The 22,622-nt window shown below is 42.6% G+C and overlaps 2 protein-coding genes across 2 annotated transcripts; one reads left to right on the forward strand and one right to left on the reverse strand.

Annotated features, from left to right (window-relative positions):
- Window positions 1-1,300: 1,300 nt before the first annotated feature.
- On the reverse strand, window positions 1,301-7,705 carry LOC118400895 (UDP-xylose and UDP-N-acetylglucosamine transporter). Its single transcript, XM_035797897.2, has 10 exons — window positions 7,259-7,705; window positions 6,917-7,030; window positions 5,393-5,495; window positions 5,209-5,258; window positions 4,863-4,944; window positions 4,556-4,616; window positions 3,887-3,996; window positions 3,512-3,587; window positions 3,089-3,164; window positions 1,301-2,496 (listed from the first exon to the last, which is right to left on the reverse strand). The coding sequence occupies exons 1-10, from the start codon at window positions 7,384-7,386 to the stop codon at window positions 2,247-2,249; spliced, it is 1,050 nt and encodes a 349-aa protein (XP_035653790.1). The 5' UTR covers window positions 7,387-7,705; the 3' UTR covers window positions 1,301-2,246.
- Window positions 7,706-7,920: 215 nt separating this feature from the next.
- Window positions 7,921-19,165, forward strand: LOC118400896 (vesicle transport protein GOT1B). Its single transcript, XM_035797898.2, has 5 exons — window positions 7,921-8,085; window positions 11,043-11,134; window positions 17,539-17,717; window positions 18,048-18,129; window positions 18,430-19,165. The coding sequence occupies exons 1-5, from the start codon at window positions 8,061-8,063 to the stop codon at window positions 18,466-18,468; spliced, it is 417 nt and encodes a 138-aa protein (XP_035653791.1). The 5' UTR covers window positions 7,921-8,060; the 3' UTR covers window positions 18,469-19,165.
- Window positions 19,166-22,622: the final 3,457 nt, after the last annotated feature.

Below are 22,622 nucleotides of genomic sequence, written 5' to 3' on the forward strand. Positions count from 1 at the left end.
TGAAAAGTTGCTCATTAGCTAAAATGCTAAGGTCTGTGTTGAGAGTCAAACTCGCAAAGGTTGCTAGACGTTTGCGTTATAAAAAGGATTAAGGTTAGGGTTATGCCTTGATCACACCGACAGCGTAGTTGAGTAAAATGGCACGCAGCATCATCTGGATATGTGTGCAACAAAAGTTCATCATTCACCTTCTGCTACCATTTCTGTCGTCACGCATACAATTTGATGTGTACAATAAATCTAATGTATGCACCACAGAGAATGCACTGCAACTGCCTTTGCAATGCAATGCTGCAAGGCAAATGCAGCGCTCCATTGGGGAATTAACATCGTTTGGTGTACCAAAATGCAAAACGCTGTCGGTGTGATCGAGGAATTAGGGGAAAGGGTTAGCTAACATGCTAAGTAGTTAGAAAGCAGCAAATAAATAGTTGAAAAGTTGCTAAAATGCTTAAGTCCCTAATGACTCATCCAGAACGCCGCAGCCCGTCTGGTGTTCAACCTTCCCAAGTTCTCTCACGTCACCCCGCTCCTCCGCTCTCTCCACTGGCTTTCAGTTGAAGCTCGCATCCGCTACAAGACCATGGTGCTTGCCTACGGAGCTGTGAGGGGAACGGCACCTCAGTACCTCCAGGCTCTGATCAGGCCCTACACCCAAACAAGGGCACTGCGTTCATCCACCTCTGGCCTGCTCGCCTCCCTACCACTGAGGAAGTACAGTTCCCGCTCAGCCCAGTCAAAACTGTTCGCTGCTCTGGCCCCCAATGGTGGAACAAACTCCCTCACGACGCCAGGACAGCGGAGTCAATCACCACCTTCCGGAGACACCTGAAACCCCACCTCTTTAAGGAATACCTAGGATAGGATAAAGTAATCCTTCTCACCCCCCTTAAAAGATTTAGATGCACTATTGTAAAGTGGCTGTTCCACTGGATGTCATAAGGTGAATGCACCAATTTGTAAGTCGCTCTGGATAAGAGCGTCTGCTAAATGACTTAAATGTAAATGTAAATGTAATGAGATTCAAACTTGCAACCTTTGGGTTGTTAGAAGTACACCTTATACGCCCACACATCCACCCCAACCAACTGCACTACTTGCCTTAAATAACCATCTGTCTTATGTAACCACATCAAACGTTACATATCATGCTAATTTGAGTGTCCCGGATTTACATTTGCTATACTATGTCTAGTTTATGAGACCAGGCTGAGTCGACTATGCACATTTTCCTTTTGACCAGGGTACATTAAGTGCATTTCACTGAAACTATTACGTAAGTACAATATTTTCCTTTTAATTGTAAGTGGGTCATTGTATGAAAATATACATACAGAAATATTATGCAATACAATGCAAATGTATAGGGTAGAACTTTTTTATTTCAGTAGGTTGAGAATTAATGGTGCAGTGATTCTGGAGTGTAGGAAAATGCATTTGCATGGTTTTGGGGGTTTTTCAAGACAAAGTTGCTGGACCTGCCAAGTACTATTTTGAAAGGACAAAAATCCTCCTGAGGAAATATTCCTACAATAAAATCTGAGCAAGTATCATGTTCAGAATACATGAAAATAATACTTGTATACTTGTGTTTCACTAACATCAGTTTGTATAGCATTGAGGTGGTGAACTCACTTTTTGTCATTTAGTATTTCAAAATTATGCTAATCAGAGTACAGTAATATGTTTTGTCCATTTACCGGTATAATCATTTTTCTGGTGTTCAATTACATGTTGACAGACACATACTTTTGAGTCACAGCTCAGCAAAACTCATATTTAGCAAAACACCTAAATAAATACAGCTCACCAAACAAACAAAACTAACGAAACAGTAGGGTATCTCCATACAATCAGTTTGCAAAAATCTTGCCTTGACTTATTCAGTCAACAAGGTAGTTTTTGTCAAGGTTATGTCCTTAAAATGGGTTAAGTGAGAAACCTAGTGGGAAGGCTTTTTTTCTAAGGTAATTGTTCAAGCAATGAAAACAATTCATTTTTTATGATGATTCTATTAAAAACCAACCTGCTCCTACTGCAACTGCAGTAGAGAGCGAGGGGGGAAACAGGCTCCAGAGTGTGCAATCACACCCACAACAAATGTAGTCCCGTATACACACACAACAGTGCAGTTGTGGATCCAAGTTCGTGGATCCTCTTCTTCAATTCTTTTTGAGGCAAAGAGAGAGGATGCAAGGAATTGACGAAAGTGCTGCGTATCACTCCGCCTTCTTTACTGCATATTACTACGTCTTTTTCTTCTTCAGCTTTTCACTTCCTCTTAACGCCGTGCAGACGCTAGTCCAGACCTCCGTGTAGATCAGTGTGCCCAGGAAGACGACTCCAGTGCCCACCCAGTGCCAGGCGGTGAAGGGATTCTTGAAGAAGAGGATGGAGATGATGAGGCTGATGAACTTCCTCAGAGTCACCACCAGGGTTACGGTGAGAGAGGCACACTCTGTGGTCAGGATGAAGACACCGCGGATGCACACGTATCTGAGGACGGTGAAGGACTGGTAGAGGATGATGGTATATGTTTAATAAAAACGGGTCTAAAATGTGTGTGTGTGTGTGAGTGAGAGAGAGAGAGTGTGTTTGCATTGCAAATTTGTAAGGTGAATGTGCATTGTCTTCTAGTATACAGAGACGTCAGTAACAGTGTGTTTGTTAGCAGTGTTGTAAAAAAAACTCTGGATTAGTCTCATTTGTTTCCAATGGGATGAATTCCCCTCCAAGCATGCCAATTTGTGTTCAGTGACTACTCATACAGTGTTTACTGTGAAAGTGAGATTTTACAGGAGCTGAAAGAAAAACAACCTCCAATCCTTACCGTGGCGGCAGGCAGGTAGTCGCTGGTTCGAATACCTGAGCCAACAAGGTGAAAAATCGGTTGATGTGCCCTTAAGCAAGGCAATTAACCCTACTTTGCTCCAGGGGTGCCGTACTACTATGGCTGACCCTGTAAAACAACACATTTCTCTGCACTTATCCTGTGTATGTGACAATAAAACATGATTTACATTTTTTATTTGTGTGTAGTGACTACACACAAATACAGTATTCACTGTGAAAGTATTGTAAAGGATACTGTGTGATGACGTTCAGCAGTAGGTACAGCCACAACACCGGCACAGCCTGGCCAATCACAGGAACCTCTACAGGAGCTGGAAGACAAATGTAAATTAGGCTACAGCCCAACTCTGGACAATGTGAATTCAACATAACATTCATAACATCAGTGAGCAAAGACTAGCCTGGTCCCAGATCTGTTTGGGCTGTCTTGCTAACTCCTATGGTTATTGTCAAGACAGCCCAAACAGATCTGGAACCAGGTTAAGCAAAGACACCAACAGACATAACTATAAATTATTGAGGTTAGTGAAGCAATTTCCCATTAAGCCTTCAACTGAGATTTCTGAATAACCTGGAAACTTTGCAACTCTACTCAATGAGGAGGATACTTTGACATGTTTTCATACAAAACGTTCCTACAAGACTGTATTTAACTCACTGCTTTGACTGAAGAGGACACCGTGGTTGTAGATGTCTGAGGACAGAAGCAGGAACCCAGGCAGAGGCAAGCAGTGCTGAGAGAGCAATGACACATATTACAACTGCAGAGAAGATACATATATAGAGTAAAGTATACATATAAAACACCCTATTATCAATGCACACACCACTGAAAATGCAGACACTTGGTTTGCACCAAATATAGATCAACAATTGTAGGGTGGCGCATTACGTTTGGTGAGAAAAGCAAAGCTTAAATATCCCCATTGTCAGGGGATAAATTACAATTACTTTTGTGAGTTACTTTGCCTTTCAAGTATACAACATCTGACAGGTTACGAATGCATACAGGAGTTTTGGGGTTGACACGTACATTATAGAAGAGAGCCTCCTTGGAGTGTTTGCCATACTGCTTGTATAGGGTCTCCTGGAAAATGCCCATTCTCGCAGACATGAGCAGTGCAAAGGTCAACATGGCGATACCTAGAAGAACAACAACAAACCCAGAAGATCAGTTATATCATGATTGAGAAACGGATACTTTAACCATACAGGGAGAGGGAGACAGTTGTCGGTCTGTACAGTAGGGGGTCGTTTGTTTGTTTTGCTGACTGCAGTCTTTTTCACATGTAGAATCGGTTTGCAAAATGACTGCCAGCCCTCTGTTCAGAGGTGCTAAGTACTCTCGGCCCGGCAGACACTACAATCCTACCGGTGTGTGTCTGTGCCTTAAGCTTGTATTAATGATTGCATTAATCATTGCCAGTTTAAAATGGGAATGGGGTAGATTATGCACTAAGGACTTGCAAGTCCCGTAATTTCCTATAAATATGTATGCAGGGTTTGTGTGATAGAGTTGTGTGCTCTTATTTCAATCCATTGTCCACCCTTTGTCAACAACAGTAACAATCCGTGTCCAGTTCTCAGATAAAGGTAGTCCCAACTAGTCGAGGCAAGGTAAAGATCTTGTTATCAAAAAGTCATTCTGGAACAAGGAAATCTGGCTGAGAAGACTCCATGTAAAAGTTAATGTAAGACTTACCTATCAGCCAGTGCAGGAAGGCATATACACCTTGATCATCTGAGCCCTTAGTACCTACATTCTGAGAAGTGAAAAACAGAGGTCACTAAATAGCAGGAAATGGAACAGTACAAAAACTTACTGAATATTTCCCTGTACAATATGAACAAATATGTACTGACTACTGTATATGTATAACAGATTGTAGTAGCTGTAACAAATGTGTAACAACTGAACTACTAGACATTGCAACTGCAACCCACAGCTGCATATGGACACAAAGTGTGTGGTTGAACAGAAACATACGTTAATATTATGAAGAGCTCACCACTTGTTTGGCGGACATGATGGTGCATATGAAGATGCCCAGAGACACCATCGCTACGGAGAGATATTTACTCATTGAATACCTGCAGGGAAAAGATGCTGTACATAGTTTCAGAACCTCCTTATAACCAGACCAGGCCAGAGATTTTAGGCATTTCAACAGCAGCCATCATGATCATGCAAAATAGTGACAAAGGCAGCAATACATTCCTCTGATGCTATAGCTCATGCTGCAGAAAGGCAAAGGTAGCCTATTCATTTGGCTAACATCTCTAGAGTAACAGTAACATGTTAACATGGTAAGGGTTTGTAAGACAGCCAAGTAAAGAGAAGTTATGCGGGGATACCTTTTCTTCAGAATTATTATACCCAGGATCATATTAGCTATTAACGATCCCTGTGAAGATATAAGCACAACACAAAGCATTTGTCAATCAAGAAGGAATATTATTAGATGTTGGTAATAAGTGGTACTAAAAGCATCAGATGTTGAGTTAAGAGCCATCAGAACATTTATAACGGTATACTTACAGATCTGAAGATCATGTGCAGAGGCATAGCGATGTTGAAGTTGAGAGCGTAGTTGTTGATCACACTGACTGTGAAGAACATGGTCACCATGATTACATAGTTGCTATTAAGAAGAAATAAACACAAAGGTTGAAATGAAAACTGTGCTTCTCATCCCTGACAGGACAGGGAGAAAGACAGACAGACAGGCAGACAGACAGCTCAATAATTCCATCATTGTAGCTACATTCTCATACATTAGACAAGGTGTTCCCAAAAATGTTCAGCATTGGGGAATATCCTGTGCCCCCCCCCACCCCCCACCCCCATGCTCACACCTGTCTATTTCTATAGGCACAAGCACTGTTCATGACACAGACTGTTCACACCCCTCTTTTGCAGGTTTAAGCTTATTTCCTGCAATTCTACACATTTTGTCACGTGGTGCAAAGAAAATTGTGCAGTTTTAAAGCAAATTTTCTTGCAATTCTACACATTTTTCCATGTCTAATGTGTATTCATGTGATATTTGAGTGACTAAAAAATGACAACAATATCTATGGGCTAAAAAAACTATAAAAAAACATTAGCTGACATGGGCTAGTTGATTTGGACATTTCTGACAAGTTATAAATAGCTCTCCAACAGTGGTGGTCAGTGCCATTTATTATGAGGTAGGCCGATTTTTATTTTCATGAGCATGCCATTATTTCTATTACAGCATGTTGGATGACTGTCATTCATATTCCATTCACCCAGTTCAACGTAACATCAGTAGGTTTAGGCTACTACATGTTACTCAAATTTCCCTATTCCCATCATGAGTTTGCTACAACGAGTGTAACCAATGTTAAATGGCTAACTAGTTAGTGGGGTGCACGCTAATAGCGTTTCAATCGGTGACGTCACTTGCTCTGAGACCTTGAAGTAGTTGTTCCCCTTGCTCTGCAAGGGCCGTGGCTTTTGTGGAGTGATGGGTAACGATGCTTCGAGGGTGACTGTTGTCTATGTGTGCAGAGGGTCCCTGGCTCGAGGCAAGGAGAGGGACGGAAGCTATACTGTTACACTAGCCTATGAATGAAAGTTTACGAAGTAGGTGCACACAGGTCGAGAGAAAAGTTCTCCAAGGTATGCAAAGACTAACATGACAAGAGGAACTGATGATGTATTTCGAAATTGCACCTTGTCCATTTTACTATTACAACTTTCAAGAATAAATTTAATGCCGGACTGAGTTCCTTTAAAAAGGAGGGGGACCGCCGACCCCAGGTAGCCTGCGGGTAGGAGTGTGGGGCCAGTAACCGAAAGGTTGCGAGATCGAATCCCAGAGCTGACAAGGTAAAAATTTGTCATTCTGCCCCTGAGCAAGGCAGTCAAGCCACTGTTCACCGGGCGCCGGAGACATAGATCAAGGCAGCCCCCCACACCTCTCTGATTCAGAGGGGTTGGATTAATGCGGAAGACACATTTCAGTTGAAAGCATTTAGTTGTAGAACTAACTAGGTGTCCCCCACAGTTTGGGAACCACTGCATTAGGCTACCTACCTCATAGGGATGGCTGGTTTCTTTCTTCCAAAGTTCGTCTCGAAGATGAACCCCTCCAATGCAATGAAGGCAAATTGAGCGAAGGTCACAATGTTGCCACATCCTGGGAACTCTCTTGGAGTAGGAAAAATATATAAAAGTGTACATGAATATTTAGGAAATATGCTAGCCTAAATATTAGATTATTGGATATTAAGCATTGCAGCATCTTAGCTAGGCCTATATAAACATGTTCTTTACAGAATGCATAACATTTCTAAAGATGTAGCTAACCTCATTCAACCAAGCTAGTAGCCTAGTTGTCAATAGTTGTTGTTGAGGAGTTCAGAGTTGATCACTGACCTTACAAGCGTTTCCAGAAACACAACATTGCTGCAGCACCCAACAAAAACAAGAAGTACTGCAAAAATGGTACTCATGTTTGCAGTTTTTGGGAGAAAATAGCCTACGAGTATTCCTAACGAGGACATTGTGTAAACACGGAGGTTTTCTGCTCTAATTATGTATTTTTTTTAAAACTAATCGAGTATATTCTTGAACACGTCACCGGCTGCACTCTTCCGGATTGCCTACGCATGGATGTTGTAGTAGCTATATTTTTCAAGCAGAGAACCACATTTCCCATAAAGATGGCGATGTAACGTTAAAAGAAATCACAGTTATATTGAGTCCAGGCAGAATTGTGTTGGGGTTAAGGATGCATAGTAGCAAAATACATATCCACAACAGAGAGGAAGAGGCGAAGCGAGAGGGTTCACTCTCGACAAAATTAGTCCAAAATAAACCTAATGTGTTTATATGGGCTTATCTGGGACCTTGTCGCCTCTGCCTTCCCATCTTTGGGACAACGACTCCAATTGTTAGGGCGGAGACATGGGCATCTCGTCATTATATACCGATCTCTGTCCACAAATAGCAACACACACATCCCCCCCATATCTTGACTTTTTAATCACAACTAAAATCTCTACGCAGCACCGCGCAGAACTGTTTCCCGTGAACGTGTCATTTGAGCGTGCGTGAATGCATGAATCACGAAGAAGACGTGGCGCCAGCTTTTCCTCTGCTTTCAACAAGCTACCGCTATCTAACGATTATTGAATGAGCACAAGTGATTTTCCAATCGCTACCTTTCCCGACAAAAATGATTTCTCTAACAGATTCACAGAGTAAGACCTTTGAATTTATAAATGACATGTTTAAAGCGTTTGTTGTATCATTCTCTTTGTGAGCAGTCCTTCTAGCTAGCCAGGTTGAATGAATGGGATCAGTTGGGCCCATCGCCCTGTTTTATGAACGACCTATTATGAACTTATTTCACTGCTAGTTAAATCATGGGCGATAGCTAGTTACCTACTTACTCCTGCTCATAAAGTAACGGATGTGCAGACAAGAAAGAGTATATGGATGGATGGATGCTTTAGGTGTCAATCAATGTCAATGGAAACAATGTAGCTAGTTAGACTTTAATGTATATAACATGATTAAGTCTCCTCTCCACCCACCTCTGATAAGCTTCCCAGTTAAGCATTAAAAACAATCAAGCAACCTATAAAAGTGCTAAAAATAACCCATATTAACACATGTAGCCTAAGAAACAAAGTCCACGAAGGCAATAACTTGCAGATGACATTCATATTCTGACTATCTCTGAAACTCACTTAGGTAATACCTTTGATACAGTGGTAGCAATACATGGTTATAACATCTACCGAAAATATAGAAATTGCCAACGGAGGCGGTGTTGCTGTCTATGTTCAGAACCACATTCCTGTAAAGCTTGGAGATTATCTAATGTTAAATAATGTTAAATCACCTTGGATTGATGAGGAATTGAACAATTGTATGGTTGAGATGGATGAGGCAAATGGTATGGCAATTAAGTCTGGCAGCCCAACTGATTGGCAAACGTAATGCATATTAAGAAATCATGTGACTAAACTAAATACAAATAAACTACACTATGAAACAAAGATACATTATATAAAGAATGATAGCAAAAGCTTTGGGGCACCTTAAATTACATTTTTGGGAAAAAAAGCCAACTCGGCTCCTTCATTTATTGAATCAGATAGTTCATTCATCACAAAGCCCACTGATATTGCAAACTACTTGAATGACTTTATCATTGGTAAGATAATAACATTTAGGGATGACATGCCAGCAACAAACGCTGACACTACACATCCAAGTATATCGGACCAAATTATTAAAGACAAGAATTGTACTTTTGAATTCTGTGAAGTCAGTGTGGAAGAGGTGAAAAAATGATTGTTGTTTATCAACAATGACAAACCACCAGGGTCTGACAATCTAGATGGAACATTACTGAGGATAATAGCAGATGATATTGTCACTCCTATTTGCCACATATTCAATTTAATCCTACTAGAGAGCCTGTGCCCTCAGGCCTGGAGGGAAGCTAAAGTCATTCCGCTACCCAAGAATAGTAAAGCCCCCTTTACTGGCTCAAATAGCCGACAAATCAGCCTGTTGCCAGCATTTGAAAATAAGAATATGTTCTTAACTGACTTGCCTGATTAAATAAAGGTAAATTAAAATTAAATTTAGTAAACTTCTGGAAAAAATAGTTTGACCAGATACAATGCTATTTTACAGTAAACAAATTGACAACAGAATTTCAGCATGCTTATAGGGAAGGATTACTCAACAAGCACAGCTCTTACACAAATGACTGATGATTGGCTGAGAGAAATCTATGATAAATAGATTGTGGGGGCTGTCTTGTTAGACTTCAGTGCAGCTTTTGACACTATTGATCATAGCCTGCTGCTGGAAAAACGTATGTGTTATGGCTTTACACCCCCTGCTATAATGTAGATAAAACATTACTTGTCCAACAGAACACAGAGGGTGTTCTTTAATGGAAGCCTATCAAATATAATCCAGTTAGAATCAGGAATTCCCAAGGGTAGCCGTTTAGGCCCCTTGCTTTTTTTCAATTTCTACTAATGACATGCCACTGGCTTTGAGTAAAGCCAGAGTGCCTATGTATGCAGAGGACTCAACACTATACACGTCAGCTACTACAGCGACTGAAATGATGGCAACACTCAACAAAGAGCTGCAGTTAGTTTCAGAGTGGGTGGCAAGGAATAAGTTAGGCCTAAATATTTCTACAACTAAAAGCATTGTATTTGGAACAAAACACTCACTAAACCCTAAACCTCAACTAAATCTTGTAATAAATCACGTGGAAATTGAGCAAGTTGAGATGACTAAACTGCTTGGAGTAACACTAGATTGTAATCTGTCATGGTCAAAACATATTGATACAGTAGTAGCTAAGATGGGGAGAAGTCTGTCTATAATAAAGTGATGCGCTGCCTTCTTAACAACACCATCAACAAGGCAGGTCCTACAGGCCCTAGTTTTGTCGCACCTTGACTACTGTTCAGTCATGTGGTCAGGTGCCACAAAAAAGGACTTAGGAATATTGCAATTGGCTCAGAACAGGGCAGCATGGCTGGCCCTTGGATGTACACAGAGAGCTAATATTAATGATACACATGTCAATCTCTCCTGCCTGAAAGTGGAGGAGAGATTGACTTCATCACTACTTTTATTTATGAGAGGTATTGCCTTGTTGAATGCACCAAGCTGTCTGTCTAAACTACTGGCACACAGCTCAAACACCCCATGCATACCCCACAAGACATGCCACAAGAGGTCTCTTCACAGTCCCCAAGTCCAGAACAGACTATGGGAGGCACACAGTACTACATAGAGCCATGACTACATGTAACTCTATTCCACATCAAGTAACTGACGCAAGCAGTAAAATTAGATTTAAAAAACACCTTGTCGAAGAGCGGGGACTGTGAAGCAACACAAACATTGGCACAGACACATGCATACACACACATACGATAACATGCGCACTATACATACACATAGATTTAGTACTGTAGATTTGTGGTCGTGGTGTAGGGGCCTGAGGGCACACAGTGTGTTGTGAAATCTGTGAATGTATTGTAATGTTTTAAAATGGTATAAACTGCCTCAATTTAGCTGGACCGCAGGAAGAATAGCTGCTGCTTTGGCAGCAGCTAATGGGGATCCATAACAAATAAAAATGTATTGACTTCTAATTTTGGCTCCACAGAAATCGGGATGGGGTTGACAGGCTTTGGCGTGTTCTTCCTCTTCTTTGGGATGATCCTGTTTTTTGACAAAGCTCTTCTTGCCATTGGAAATGTGAGTTATAGCCTACTACATAATCATAATGTTTGCGATAGATGCCCTGCTACATGTATGTGCACCTCCTTTTTTCACGAGAATGATCCCAAATGTACCCCTTATCGGCTGTTTACGTTTTACTCATTTAGCAGACTTTTTCATACCCCCCTCATACTGGTCCTCCGTGGGAATTGAACCCACAACCCTGGCGTTGCAAGCGCCATGCTCTACGGGACTGGCGTTTACACTATACAAGCAGCCAAACCCTAACGACGCTGGGAGAATTGTGCGCCGCCCTATGGGACCAAACACGTCCGGTTGTGATAGACTGGAATCGAACCAGGGTCTGTAGTGACGCCTCTAGCACTGAGATGCAGTGCCTTAGAGTGCTGTGCCACTCAAATCAAATGTTATTTGTCACATGTGCCAAATAGAGTGAAATGCTTACTTACTACATGCCCTTAACCAACAATGCAGTTTTAAGAAAATACTTTTTTTTGTAAGACATAAGAATAACAAATAATTAAAGAGCAGCAGTAAATAACAATAGCGGGGCTATATACAGGGGGTACCGGTACAGAGTCAATGTGCGGGGGCACCGGTGTCGAGGTAATATGTACATGTAGGTAGAGTTTTTAAAGTGACTTATGCATAGTTAATAACAGAGAGTTGCAGCAGCTTAGAAGAGAGGGGGGTGTAATGCAAATAGTCTTGGTAGCCATTTGATTAGATGTTCAGGAGTCATGGCTTGGGGGTAGAAGCTCTTTAGAAGCCTCTTGGACCTAGACTTGGTGCTCCGGTACCATGCGGTAGCAGAGAGAACAGTCTATGATTAGTGTGGCTGGAGTCTTTCACAATTCCAATCCCTACTCGGGATCCCCAGTATGGGTTGGAAGCTATGGTGAGCTTCGATTGGTCACTTGATTTATGATATCGTGGAGGATTTTTATTTTATTTAACCAGGTAGGCCAGTTGAGAACAAGTTCTCATTTACAACTGCGACCTGGCCAAGATAAAGCAAAGCAGTGCAACAAAATCAAACAACACAGAGTTACACATAAACAAACGTACAGTCAATAACACAATAGAAAATAACTAGAAAATCTATGTACCGCGTGTCGAAATGTAGAAGAGTAGGGAGGTAGGCAATAAATAGGCCATAGAGATGAAATAATTACAATTTAGCATTAACACTGAAGTGATATATGTGCAGATGATGATGTGCAAGTAGAGATACTGGGGTGCAAAAGAGTAAGAGGGTATGTAATAATATGGGGATGAGGTAGTTGGGTGTGCTATTTACAGATTGACTGTGTACAGGTACAGTGATCAGTAAGCTGCTCTGACAGTTGATGCTTAAAGTTAGAGAGGGAGATTTAAGACTCCAGCTTCAGTGATTTTTGCCATTCGTTCCAGTCATTGGCAGCAGAGAACTGGAAGGAAAGGCGGCCTAAGGAAGTGTTGGCTTTGGGGATATACCTGCTGGAGAGCGTGCTACAGGTGGGTGTTGCTATGGTGACCAGTGAGCTGAGATAAGGTGGGGCTTTACCTAGCAATGACTTATAGATGACCTGGAGCCAGTGAGTTTGGCGCACTGAACTCTATCTGAGAATTAGTTGGTGTACCAGGCGTGGCAGTAATTTGAATCTGCCGGTAAGAATACAATGATTGACAGAGTCGAAAGCCTTGGCCAGGTCGATGAAAATGGCTGCACAGTAGTGTCTTTTATCTATGATATCATTAGGGACCTTGAGCGTGGCTGAGGTGCACCCATGACCAGCTCGGAAACCAGATTGCATAGCGGAGAAGGTATGGTGGGATTCGAAATGGTCGGTGATCTGTTTGTTAACTTGGCTTTCGAAGATTTTAGAAAGGCAAGGCAGGATGGATATAGGTTTATAACAGTTTGGGTCTAGAGTGTCTCCCCCTTTGAGGAGGGGTATCTCAGACAATATGAAAGAGAGGTTGAATAGGCTAGTAAAAGGGATAGCAACAATTTCGGCTGATCATTTTAGAAAGAGAGGGTCCAGATTGTCTAGCCCAGCTGATTTGTAGGGATCCAGATTTTGCAGCTCTTTCAGAACATCAGCTGTCTGGATTTGGGTGAAGGAGAAGTGGGGATGGGGGGTGCTGCAAGTTGCTACAGGGGGTGCTGAGATGTTGGCTGGAGTAGGGGTAACCAGGTGGAAAGCATGGCCAGCCGTAGAAAAATGCTTTATTGAAATGATCGATTATCGTAGATTTATCGGTGGTGACGGTATTTCCTATCCTCAGTGCAGTGGACAGCTGGGAGGAGGTGCTCTTATTCTCCATGGACTTTACAGTGTCCCAAAACTTTTTGGAATTAGTGCTACATGAAGCAATTTTCTGTTTGAAAAAGCTAGCCTTAGCTTAGCTTTCCTAACTGACTGATTATATTGGTTCCTGACTTTGTTGCATAAAGTTGCATATCGAGGGGGCTTTTCGATGCTAATGCAGAATGCCACAGAATGTTTTTGTGCTGGTCAAGGGTAGTCAAGTCTGGGGTGAACCAAGGGCTATATCTGTTCTTAGTTCTACATTTTTTGAAAGGGGCATGCTTATTTAATATGGTGAGGAAATTACTTTTAAAGAACGACCAGGCATCCTCGACTGACGTAATGAGGTCAATATCCTTCCAGGATACCCGGGTCAGGTCTATTAGAAAGGCCTGCACGCTGAAGTGTTTAAGGGAGCGTTTGACAGTGATGAGGGGTGGTCGTTTGACCGTGGACCCATTACGCATGCAGGCAATGAGGCAGTGATCGCTGAGATCTTGGTTGAAGACAGCAGAGGTGTATTTAGAGGGCAAGTTGGTCAGGATGATATCTAAGAGGGTGCCCATGGTTACGGATGTAGGGTTGTACCTGGTAGGTTCCTTGACAATTTGTGTGAGATTGAGGGCAACTAGCTTAGATTGTAGGACGGCCGGGGTGTTAAGCATGTTCCAGTTTAGGTCACCTAACAGTACGAACTCTGAAGATAGATAGGGGGCGATCAATTCACATTTGGTGTCCCGAGCACAGCTGGGGGCTGAAGGGGGTCTATAACAAGCGGCAACAGTGAGAGACTTGTTAATGGAAATGTGGATTTCTAAAAGTAGAAGCTCAAATTGTTTGTGCACAGACCTGGATAGTATGACAGAACTCGGCATGCTATCTCTGCAGTAGATTGCAACTCCGCCCTTTCTGGCTGTTCTATCTTGACAGAAAATGTTATAGTTAGGGATGGAAATTTCCGGATTTTTTGTGGTCTTCCTAAGCTCGGATTCAGACATGGCTAGGACATCCGGGTTGGAGGAGTGTGCTAAAGCAGTGAATAAAGCAAACTTAGGGAGGAGGCTTCTAATGTTAACATGCATGAAACCAAGGCTTTTACGGTTACAGAAGTCAACAAATGGAGAGCGCCTGGGGAATGGGAGTGATGCTGGGGGCTGCAGGGCCTGGGCTAACCTCTACATCACCAGAGGAACAAAGGAGGAGTAGGATAAGAGTACAGCTAAAGGCTAAAAGTTGATTGTTGGCGCAGAGGCTGGTCCCAGCCCTCTAAGCACGTCAGTTGATAGATGTAACTGTTGCTGTGAAGAATATCTATGCGCTCATGCTCGATACCGTTATCTCGCACCTGGCTCCTGTTATCTAACAAAAGACCGTTTGTTCTCGCAACACTACGTTCTGAATGTGCCTCCCCAACTCATTGCACAGTTCCTGTCTTCATGTTATTCTGTATTTTTCCATCATGAGAAAGGCCCAAGGCCCTGAAACTGTTAACAATGTTTCAAGTCAGCTATGTTGCAAAACACATACATACATCCACACAAGCCAACAGCAGATAATATTCTATCACATATATGGTAACGGGCTATAGTGCACAACACAGAATCCTCATACTTGCGACTACATGTCGACTCCATGAACATTTACAAAAATCATGAAGTTGCTTCTCACCAACGGCACCATGCAGCAGCCATCACCTGCATTGTGTGGGGCACAATTTGCCAACCAGTCATTATGGTGCGTTTGTTTGACTCACGTGAGTGTGGCAAAATACATGACTAAAACAGGAACCAACTTTGTCATATCTTAAAGCTACAGGTGATACAAAGGAAAAGTGATATTTGAGACCTTTCTAGTCTAACCAATGAATTATACACACTCTATGATTCCAGTATATTTCCAGGGCATAGAAAAGTTTATTTAGACATTTATACAGACAGACATTGATAAACAATAGTAGCTATGTTGACACTGCCATGTTGATCTGAGCCTAGCCTAACTACATTGTCCGTCTTTCGGCTGTGGCAGATGCACCTAACCTGACTTCACTTCTTGACTTTCGTCTACAGTGGGTTGCTTTCGCCTTACCACTCAAATGAGCCCACACTCTTTTCACGCCACTTTGATTTACAAAGGGATTTTCATAGCCGGGTAGGAGAGCATTTTCCCTAACCTTAACCTCAGTCTCCTAACCTGCTATGTTAATTATCCTAATCTGCTATGAAAAAGGGGCGTGAAATGAGCGTTTCCCGGGAATCCGACGAGTAGCCGAGGACGTTTCTTCTTCGCTAGCACTAGAAGCAAACTCAAACATTAAAAAAACTAGTATGTAAAGAAAATGTAAATAGCCAAGAAACAACAGGACAGTCTCACTTTACTAAGCTTTTAGGTAAATTAGACCCATTTTATGCCTGTGCGCATTTCTTCTAAAAACAAGTCTTTCAGCACTTTACTCACAGTGCGCACGGACCCTCAGCCAGGCAGTGTTGCTGTGCGAGGTGAGATATAACGTTACGATTCATAGTTCTTTGTGCAAATACCATATAATAAAACAAAATGGCAAAAATACTTTGAAAACAGCTACTGCAGCATTTATTTTTCTACAGTATAAATCACAACTCGCATGTGGTCATATTTGACTTTTGAATATTCTTATGAAATGCTCACATTATAGATCCCTTAGTGTGACCACCTGCCAATGTGGCTGGTGAATTAGATATCCTACCTGCCAATGACAAAATCTGTTAATTTTAGGCCCAGGTTGTGGAGGGCTTTGATGATTATCTGTTGTAATTGCACTGCCTACTAAGCTACAGTACTAGTACTATCAGTGTCTCTGAACAGACCACTGTTTTAGGACTTGTCTAGATGGTACGTGTCCTCCAGTCATTTACATAGCTAAATTAAGTGAAATGACATACTGTACTGCACTAGCCTTGCATCCAAAATGCTTTCACTACTACGTTTCACCGTTGAAGTGAAACAGCAGTGAGATTAAGCTAGATCAATGTGGATCCCGCCAGGCTAGTAGTGCAGCATACTGTCATCAAATCAAATCAAATTTATTTATATAGCCCTTCGTACATCAGCTGATATCTCAAAGTGCTGTACAGAAACCCAGCCTAAAACCCCAAACAGCAAACAATGCAGGTGTAAAAGCACGGTGGCTAGGAAAAACTCCCTAGAAAGGCCAAAACCTAGGAAGAAACCTAGAGAGGAACCGGGCTATGTGGGGTGGCCAGTCCTCTTCTGGCTGTGCCGGGTAGAGATTATAACAGAACATGACCAAGATGTTCAAATGTTCATAAATGACCAGCATGGTCGAATAATAATATGGCAGAACAGTTGAAACTGGAGCAGCAGCACAGTCAGGTGGACTGGGGACAGCAAGGAGCCATCATGTCAGGTAGTCCTGGGGCATGGTCCTAGGGCTCAGGTCCTCCGAGAGAGAGAAAGAAAGAGAGAATTAGAGAGAGCATATGTGGGGTGGCCAGTCCTCTTCTGGCTGTGCCGGGTGGAGATTATAACAGAACGTGGCCAAGATGTCCAAATGTTCAAAAATGACCAGCATGGTTGAATAATAGTAAGGCAGAACAGTTGAAACTGGAGCAGCAGCATGGCCAGGTGGACTGGGGACAGCAAGGAGTCATCATGTCAGGTAGTCCTGGGACATGGTCCTAGGGCCCAGGCCAGTTGAAACTGGAGCAGCAGCATGGCCAGGTGGACTGGGGACAGCAAGGAGTCATCATGTCAGGTAGTCCTGGGGCATGGTCCTAGGGCTCAGGTCCTCCGAGAGAGAGAAAGAAAGAGAGAAGGAGAGAATTAGAGAACGCACACTTAGATTCACACAGGACACCGAATAGGACAGGAGAAGTACTCCAGATATAACAAACTGACCCTAGCCCCCCGACACATAAACTACTGCAGCATAAATACTGGAGGCTGAGACAGGAGGGGTCAGGAGACACTGTGGCCCCATCCAAGGACACCCCCGGACAGGGCCAAACAGGAAGGATATAACCCCACCCACTTTGCCAAAGCACAGCCCCCACACCACTAGAGGGATATCTTCATGGGATTCTAAAAATCCTCTAACCTTTATTTCTCACCCCTGTGTTTGTGTGTCAGATCTTGTTTGTAGCAGGCCTGTCCTTTGTCATCGGCTTGGAGCGTACCTTCAAATTCTTCTTCCAGAGACACAAATTTAAAGCCACCAGTTTCTTCCTGGGGGGGGTGCTGGTGGTTCTGATTGGCTGGCCTATCATTGGAGTGGTGCTGGAGATCTATGGATTCTTCCTCTTATTCAGGTCAGTTGGGTCTGAAATGGACAGCTAGCCAAACATTTCAACCAACTTATTTTTTGGCCATGTTTTTTTCTTGATTCCCTGTTTCCTCTCTCTCTTCTCTCTCTCTCTCTCTCTCTCTCTCTCTCTCTCTCTCTCTCTCTCTCTCTCTCTCTCTCTCTCTCAAAACCTCAGAGAAGCAAGGAGAACATTGGAGGAGAAGGAACCTCAGATCTTCTCCAATGGTCTCCTCGCTTCCCTCTAACATTTTGTGAAGTAGGTGAGGGAACAGGATTTGAAAAAACAAGAAATACTTTTGAGATTAACCCCAAATGTCACTCTTCTCTTTCCCAGGGGCTTCTTCCCAGTGGCAGTAGGCTTCATCAGGAGGTTGCCTGTCCTCGGGTCCATACTGAACCTCCCAGGGATTAGTGGAGTAAGTATCTCAAGTTCCATGTGTAATACCATGTGTAATGTGATAAAGTTCATAGAATTGCCAAAGTCAGCTGTTTCCGGCTCTTTGCGCCTTGCACCATTGCCCTTTGTCTCCAGGGGCAAGTTTTCTACACACAAATTAAGCCTAGTCCTGAACGACAATAAAAAAACACTTTCAATTAAGGTTATTAATTGAGCTTGCTTTTTAGTCCAGGACTAGGCTTAATCTGCGTCCGGCGAACCACCCTTAAATGACAAAGATTGTGGTTTTCTGATAACACATTTGGTATCTTTTTTTCAGTTTGTGGACAAAGTCGGCGAGAGCAACAATATGGTATAACAGTGAACATCTTTGGATTGGAGGATATGAAATGGCTTTACTCTATTTATTAATAGTTTATATTGGTGACTTTTCTCTACTGGTCAACTACTAGCCAAGACTACCCCCATGTTAAAGGTCAAAGCTGTGAATCAGAAACCTCTTTCTGTTCAAAGGAAAACAATGTTTCTTTGGGCAGGCATATGAATACAACTGATATGGTAAAGTTTCCTTTGACGGAAATGGTCTCATAACCTGGTTGCCATCGATGGACAATTGTTCCTAAGGGACTACTTTATTTCAAGGCCCAATGGGTGAATTGGGCCCTTTTTGTGTCACTACCCGTTCCTGATCGACTGATTATGATGATTGACGTGACTGAACCAACCAACCACTGGATTGGACATCGCTATGGAGGAGAAGTCTTGAATCTGTTACAGCAGTCTTTCTTCTAGAATGTTGTTCTGGAATGTTGTCCGTACAGTCAGAGAAGTGCTTTGGTTACCTTGATGAAGAATTTCTGTTTTTTTTTTGTATGGCTGTTTAGAGTTGTGTTACACCTGGGTACTGTTCAGGAGGATGTAGCTTTACAGAACTTTCAGATATTGTGTAGAACAGATATGATTGTCAGATAGTGAATTATGTCGGCTGTATTTATTCCATTTCTATCTGCAATGTTCAGAATGTTTTGCATCATTAAATACTAAGCTGTTGAAGATTAATTGCCCTGTGCGCACAACGGGTCACAAATGGGTACATTCATTTAAGCTAGTCCAGGACACCAGGTGAGTTGAATTTACACATTTTAAACTATTCCTTCCTAAAGTGAACATTTCCACCCACCTGGGGCACTGGGCGAGCTAAAACGAATGCATCCAAATGCTACAGATGTCTCCACAACCCAGATATTGATGGTCTCACAGCAGCTGGGGTTTGTCACTTTCTACTTAATGTATTAAGAGGTCTGTCAGAGAGATGTTTTACTCAAATGTACCTTTTGTAAATACATACTTGAAACAGTGTGTTTTAAAAACAAATGTGCCTGACAATTTTTAACACAAAATTCAGATGCCCATTATTTTGGTTACCATGACTACAATACAATATTTGTAACTTAGGAAGAGGGGTCTCAAAGGAACATAGGGGGTTTAAAGTGTGTCAGTCCCCAGATCTCAACCCAATTCAACACTTATGGGAGATTCCGGGGCGCCACCTGAGACAGTTTTCCCCATCATCAATAAAAAACACAATTATGGAATTTCTCGTGGAAGAATAGTGTCGCATCCCCTACATAGAGTTCCAGACACTTGTAGAATCTATGCTCGCCTCTGGTTTTCAGGGGATTTAGTTTCAGGCTTTAGTTTCAGGCCCCCCCCCCCCACCTGACTATGTTAAGCATTGAAGCGGTTCTGGCGACCCGTGGTGGCTCAAACGCACTATTAAGACACTTGATGGTTCCTTAATTTGGGCAGTTACCTGACATTTGAAATCGGACATTCAAGGAATTGTCAAGATTTGCAAAGTGAAGACAGACAACCTGTGAAAACAATCATCCACCTGCCTCAATACCAATGTATTCATTCTGAGAAAATACGAATAGGAAATAATTATGGGGGAGGGGGGATCTAACAAAACATAGGCCACATTGATCAACCGCCCTTAGGTCCACACATTCTCAAAACAGAAACGTGTCTTCCTCGTCAAACTAACGATGCCTTCGGGGTCAACTAACAGGCATTCACACCGAGCGAGTAGGAAACATTTTCGGTCTCGTGCACCAGTGTCAGGAGCGGTGAGAATACACCCCCGTGATCATTAGGAAGAACACACTGTAATCCATGTGAAAGAGAGCGACCCGGCTCTACGTACTTGCTGACCTAGAGTAGACACACAGGGAACTTAATTACTACACATTGACAAAGTATATGGAGATGAAAAATGGGAAAGGTAGGTTCTGTAAGAAGGAAATGAAAGGCAATGAATATACTGTACCTATCCCAAGAGCAGTAATAAAGGATTGTATGAATATCTTCTCTGAACGTTTACAGGTTACAAGCTATACAGAGGCAACATGCATAATGCAACAAACTATTAAGAACAATATATACATGCCACACAACTCACGTTGGGCATGCAAACCATCCCACGAGTTCAGAGATATGAGTGAGTCCAGTTGTTGATGGGCAGAGACAGAGATGGAGCTCTGCCACTGCTTGAGGGAGACTGCATTGTATTGGGTAACCTGTATACTCAAGAGGATGGGCAGACGTCCGTCCCCCTAGTAACATCCCTAATAACCTACCAGGACACAGTCACACAGGTCAGTAGGTCAATTTGTCCTGACCTTGTCGACATTCTGATTGTATCCTCCTGTATAAAAATGTGGACACAATAAAGGACTTTGTGATGAGAACATCGTGCCCACCTTTCTGAGTCAACAACGCATGTCTGGATATCTTGCAAGTGTAGACATATATCTATTATCCTCATTATTCCACCCCAAAATTGACAGGTGGCACCATTGACTGATTCCATCAATATGTCTTACAATAAATACATTATTTCAAAGGAATAGCTGTGAAATAATTTGCATAAAGGAAAAGACCAGAATCTGGTCACAATGCAGAAACAGTGGATGGTTGAGACACATTTTAATACCATGTGTAGACACATTTTAATACCATGTGTAGACACATTTATGGAAATGTGGGCACAATCCGAATGTATACAAGATCAGGACAAAGGACCCATGTTAGCACAAGGTACAAACAGGGCTCGAGTGTTTGCAAGGCAGGTTTATGGTACCCCCTAAACTCTAAGGCTCTGGTTGTGGGGGATAGGGAGTAGAGTGGACAGCTCAGGATTGTGAGGTGCTGAAAACAGTCACCAACCTTCAGGGAATTCGTATCATGCTCTATGTTTTCCATGTAATGAAACTCCTGTGTTCAGAGAGGTCGAAACATCACATCTTAGTGCCTTTCCATGACGCAGGGCAGAGTTGGTTCGGAAGAAAAAAAAATATATTTGTAAACTTAACTCTGAATCAGATATTTTGACCCGGTGGATGAACTTTGTGTCTAGAGTGAAATGAAACAAATATTAATTTCCACAAAGTTTGCTGCTTCAGTGTCTTTAGATATTTTTGTCAGATGTTACTATGGAATACTGAAGTATAATTACAAACATTTCATAAGTGCCAAAGGCTTTAATTGACAATTACATGAAGTGGATGCAAAGAGTCAATATTTGCAGTGTTGGGATTAAGGTCTGGGGAGTTTCCTGGCCACGGACCCAAAATATCGATGTTTTGTTCCCCGAGCCATTTATCACTTTTGCCTTATGACAAGGTGATCATCATGCTGGAAAACTGCTCCTGGATGGTTGGGAGAAGTTGCTCTCGGAGGATGTGTTGGTACCATTCTTTATTCATGGCTGTGTTCTTAGGCAAAATTGTGAGTGAGTCCACTCCCTTGGCTGAGAAGCAACCCCCTCCCTACATGAATGGTCTCAGGATGCTTTACTGTTGGCATGACACAGGACTGATGGTAGCACTCACCATGTCTTCTCCGGACAAGCTTTTTTCCAGTTGCCCCAAACAATCGGAAAGGGGATTCATCAGAGAAAATGACTGTTCCCCAGTCCTCAACAGTCCAATCCCTGTACCTTTTGCAGAATATCAGTCTGTCCCTGATGTTTTTCCTGGAGAGAAGTGGCTTCTTTGCTGCCCTTCTTGACACCAGGCCATCCCACCAGGCCGTCTTCGCCTCACTGTGCATGCAGATGCACTCACACCTGCCTGCTGCCATTCCTGAGCAAGCTCTGTACTGGTGGTGCCCCAATCCCGCATCTGAATCAACTTTAGGAGACGGTCCTGGCGCTTGCTGGACTTTCTTGGGTGCCCTGAAGCCTTCTTCACAACAATTGAACCGCTCTCCTTGAAGTTCTTGATGATCTGATAAATGGTTGATTTAGGAGCAATATCCTTGCCTGTGAAGCCTTTTTTGAGCAAAGCAATGATGACGGCACGTGTTTCCTTGCAGGTAACAATGGTTGACAAAGGAAGAACAATGATTCCAAGCACCACCCTCCTTTTGAAGCTTCCAGTCTGTTATTCTAACTCAATCAGCATGACAGAGTGATCTTCAGCCTTGTCCTCGTCAACACTCACACTTGTG

Source organism: Oncorhynchus keta, chromosome 22 (genome assembly GCF_023373465.1).
Source record: "Oncorhynchus keta strain PuntledgeMale-10-30-2019 chromosome 22, Oket_V2, whole genome shotgun sequence".
NCBI classification, from domain to species: domain Eukaryota; kingdom Metazoa; phylum Chordata; class Actinopteri; order Salmoniformes; family Salmonidae; genus Oncorhynchus; species Oncorhynchus keta.

Bases quoted from the DNA above. Each gene is read 5' to 3' on its own strand.
- LOC118400896 (XM_035797898.2), top strand. From the start codon at position 8,061: ATGATTTCTCTAACAGATTCACAGA. The intron at 8,086-11,042 runs GTAAGACCTTTG...TTGGCTCCACAG, and splicing joins TTCTCTAACAGATTCACAGA to AAATCGGGATGGGGTTGACA. The intron at 17,718-18,047 runs GTCAGTTGGGTC...TCTCTTTCCCAG, and splicing joins GGATTCTTCCTCTTATTCAG to GGGCTTCTTCCCAGTGGCAG.
- LOC118400895 (XM_035797897.2), bottom strand. From the start codon at position 7,386: ATGTCCTCGTTAGGAATACTCGTAGGCTATTTTCTCCCAAAAACTGCA. The intron at 5,259-5,392 runs GTAAGTATACCG...ATATCTTCACAG, and splicing joins TGCACATGATCTTCAGATCT to GGATCGTTAATAGCTAATAT. The intron at 2,497-3,088 runs GTATCCTTTACA...CACCGTCCTCAG, and splicing joins CTGCTGAACGTCATCACACA to ATACGTGTGCATCCGCGGTG.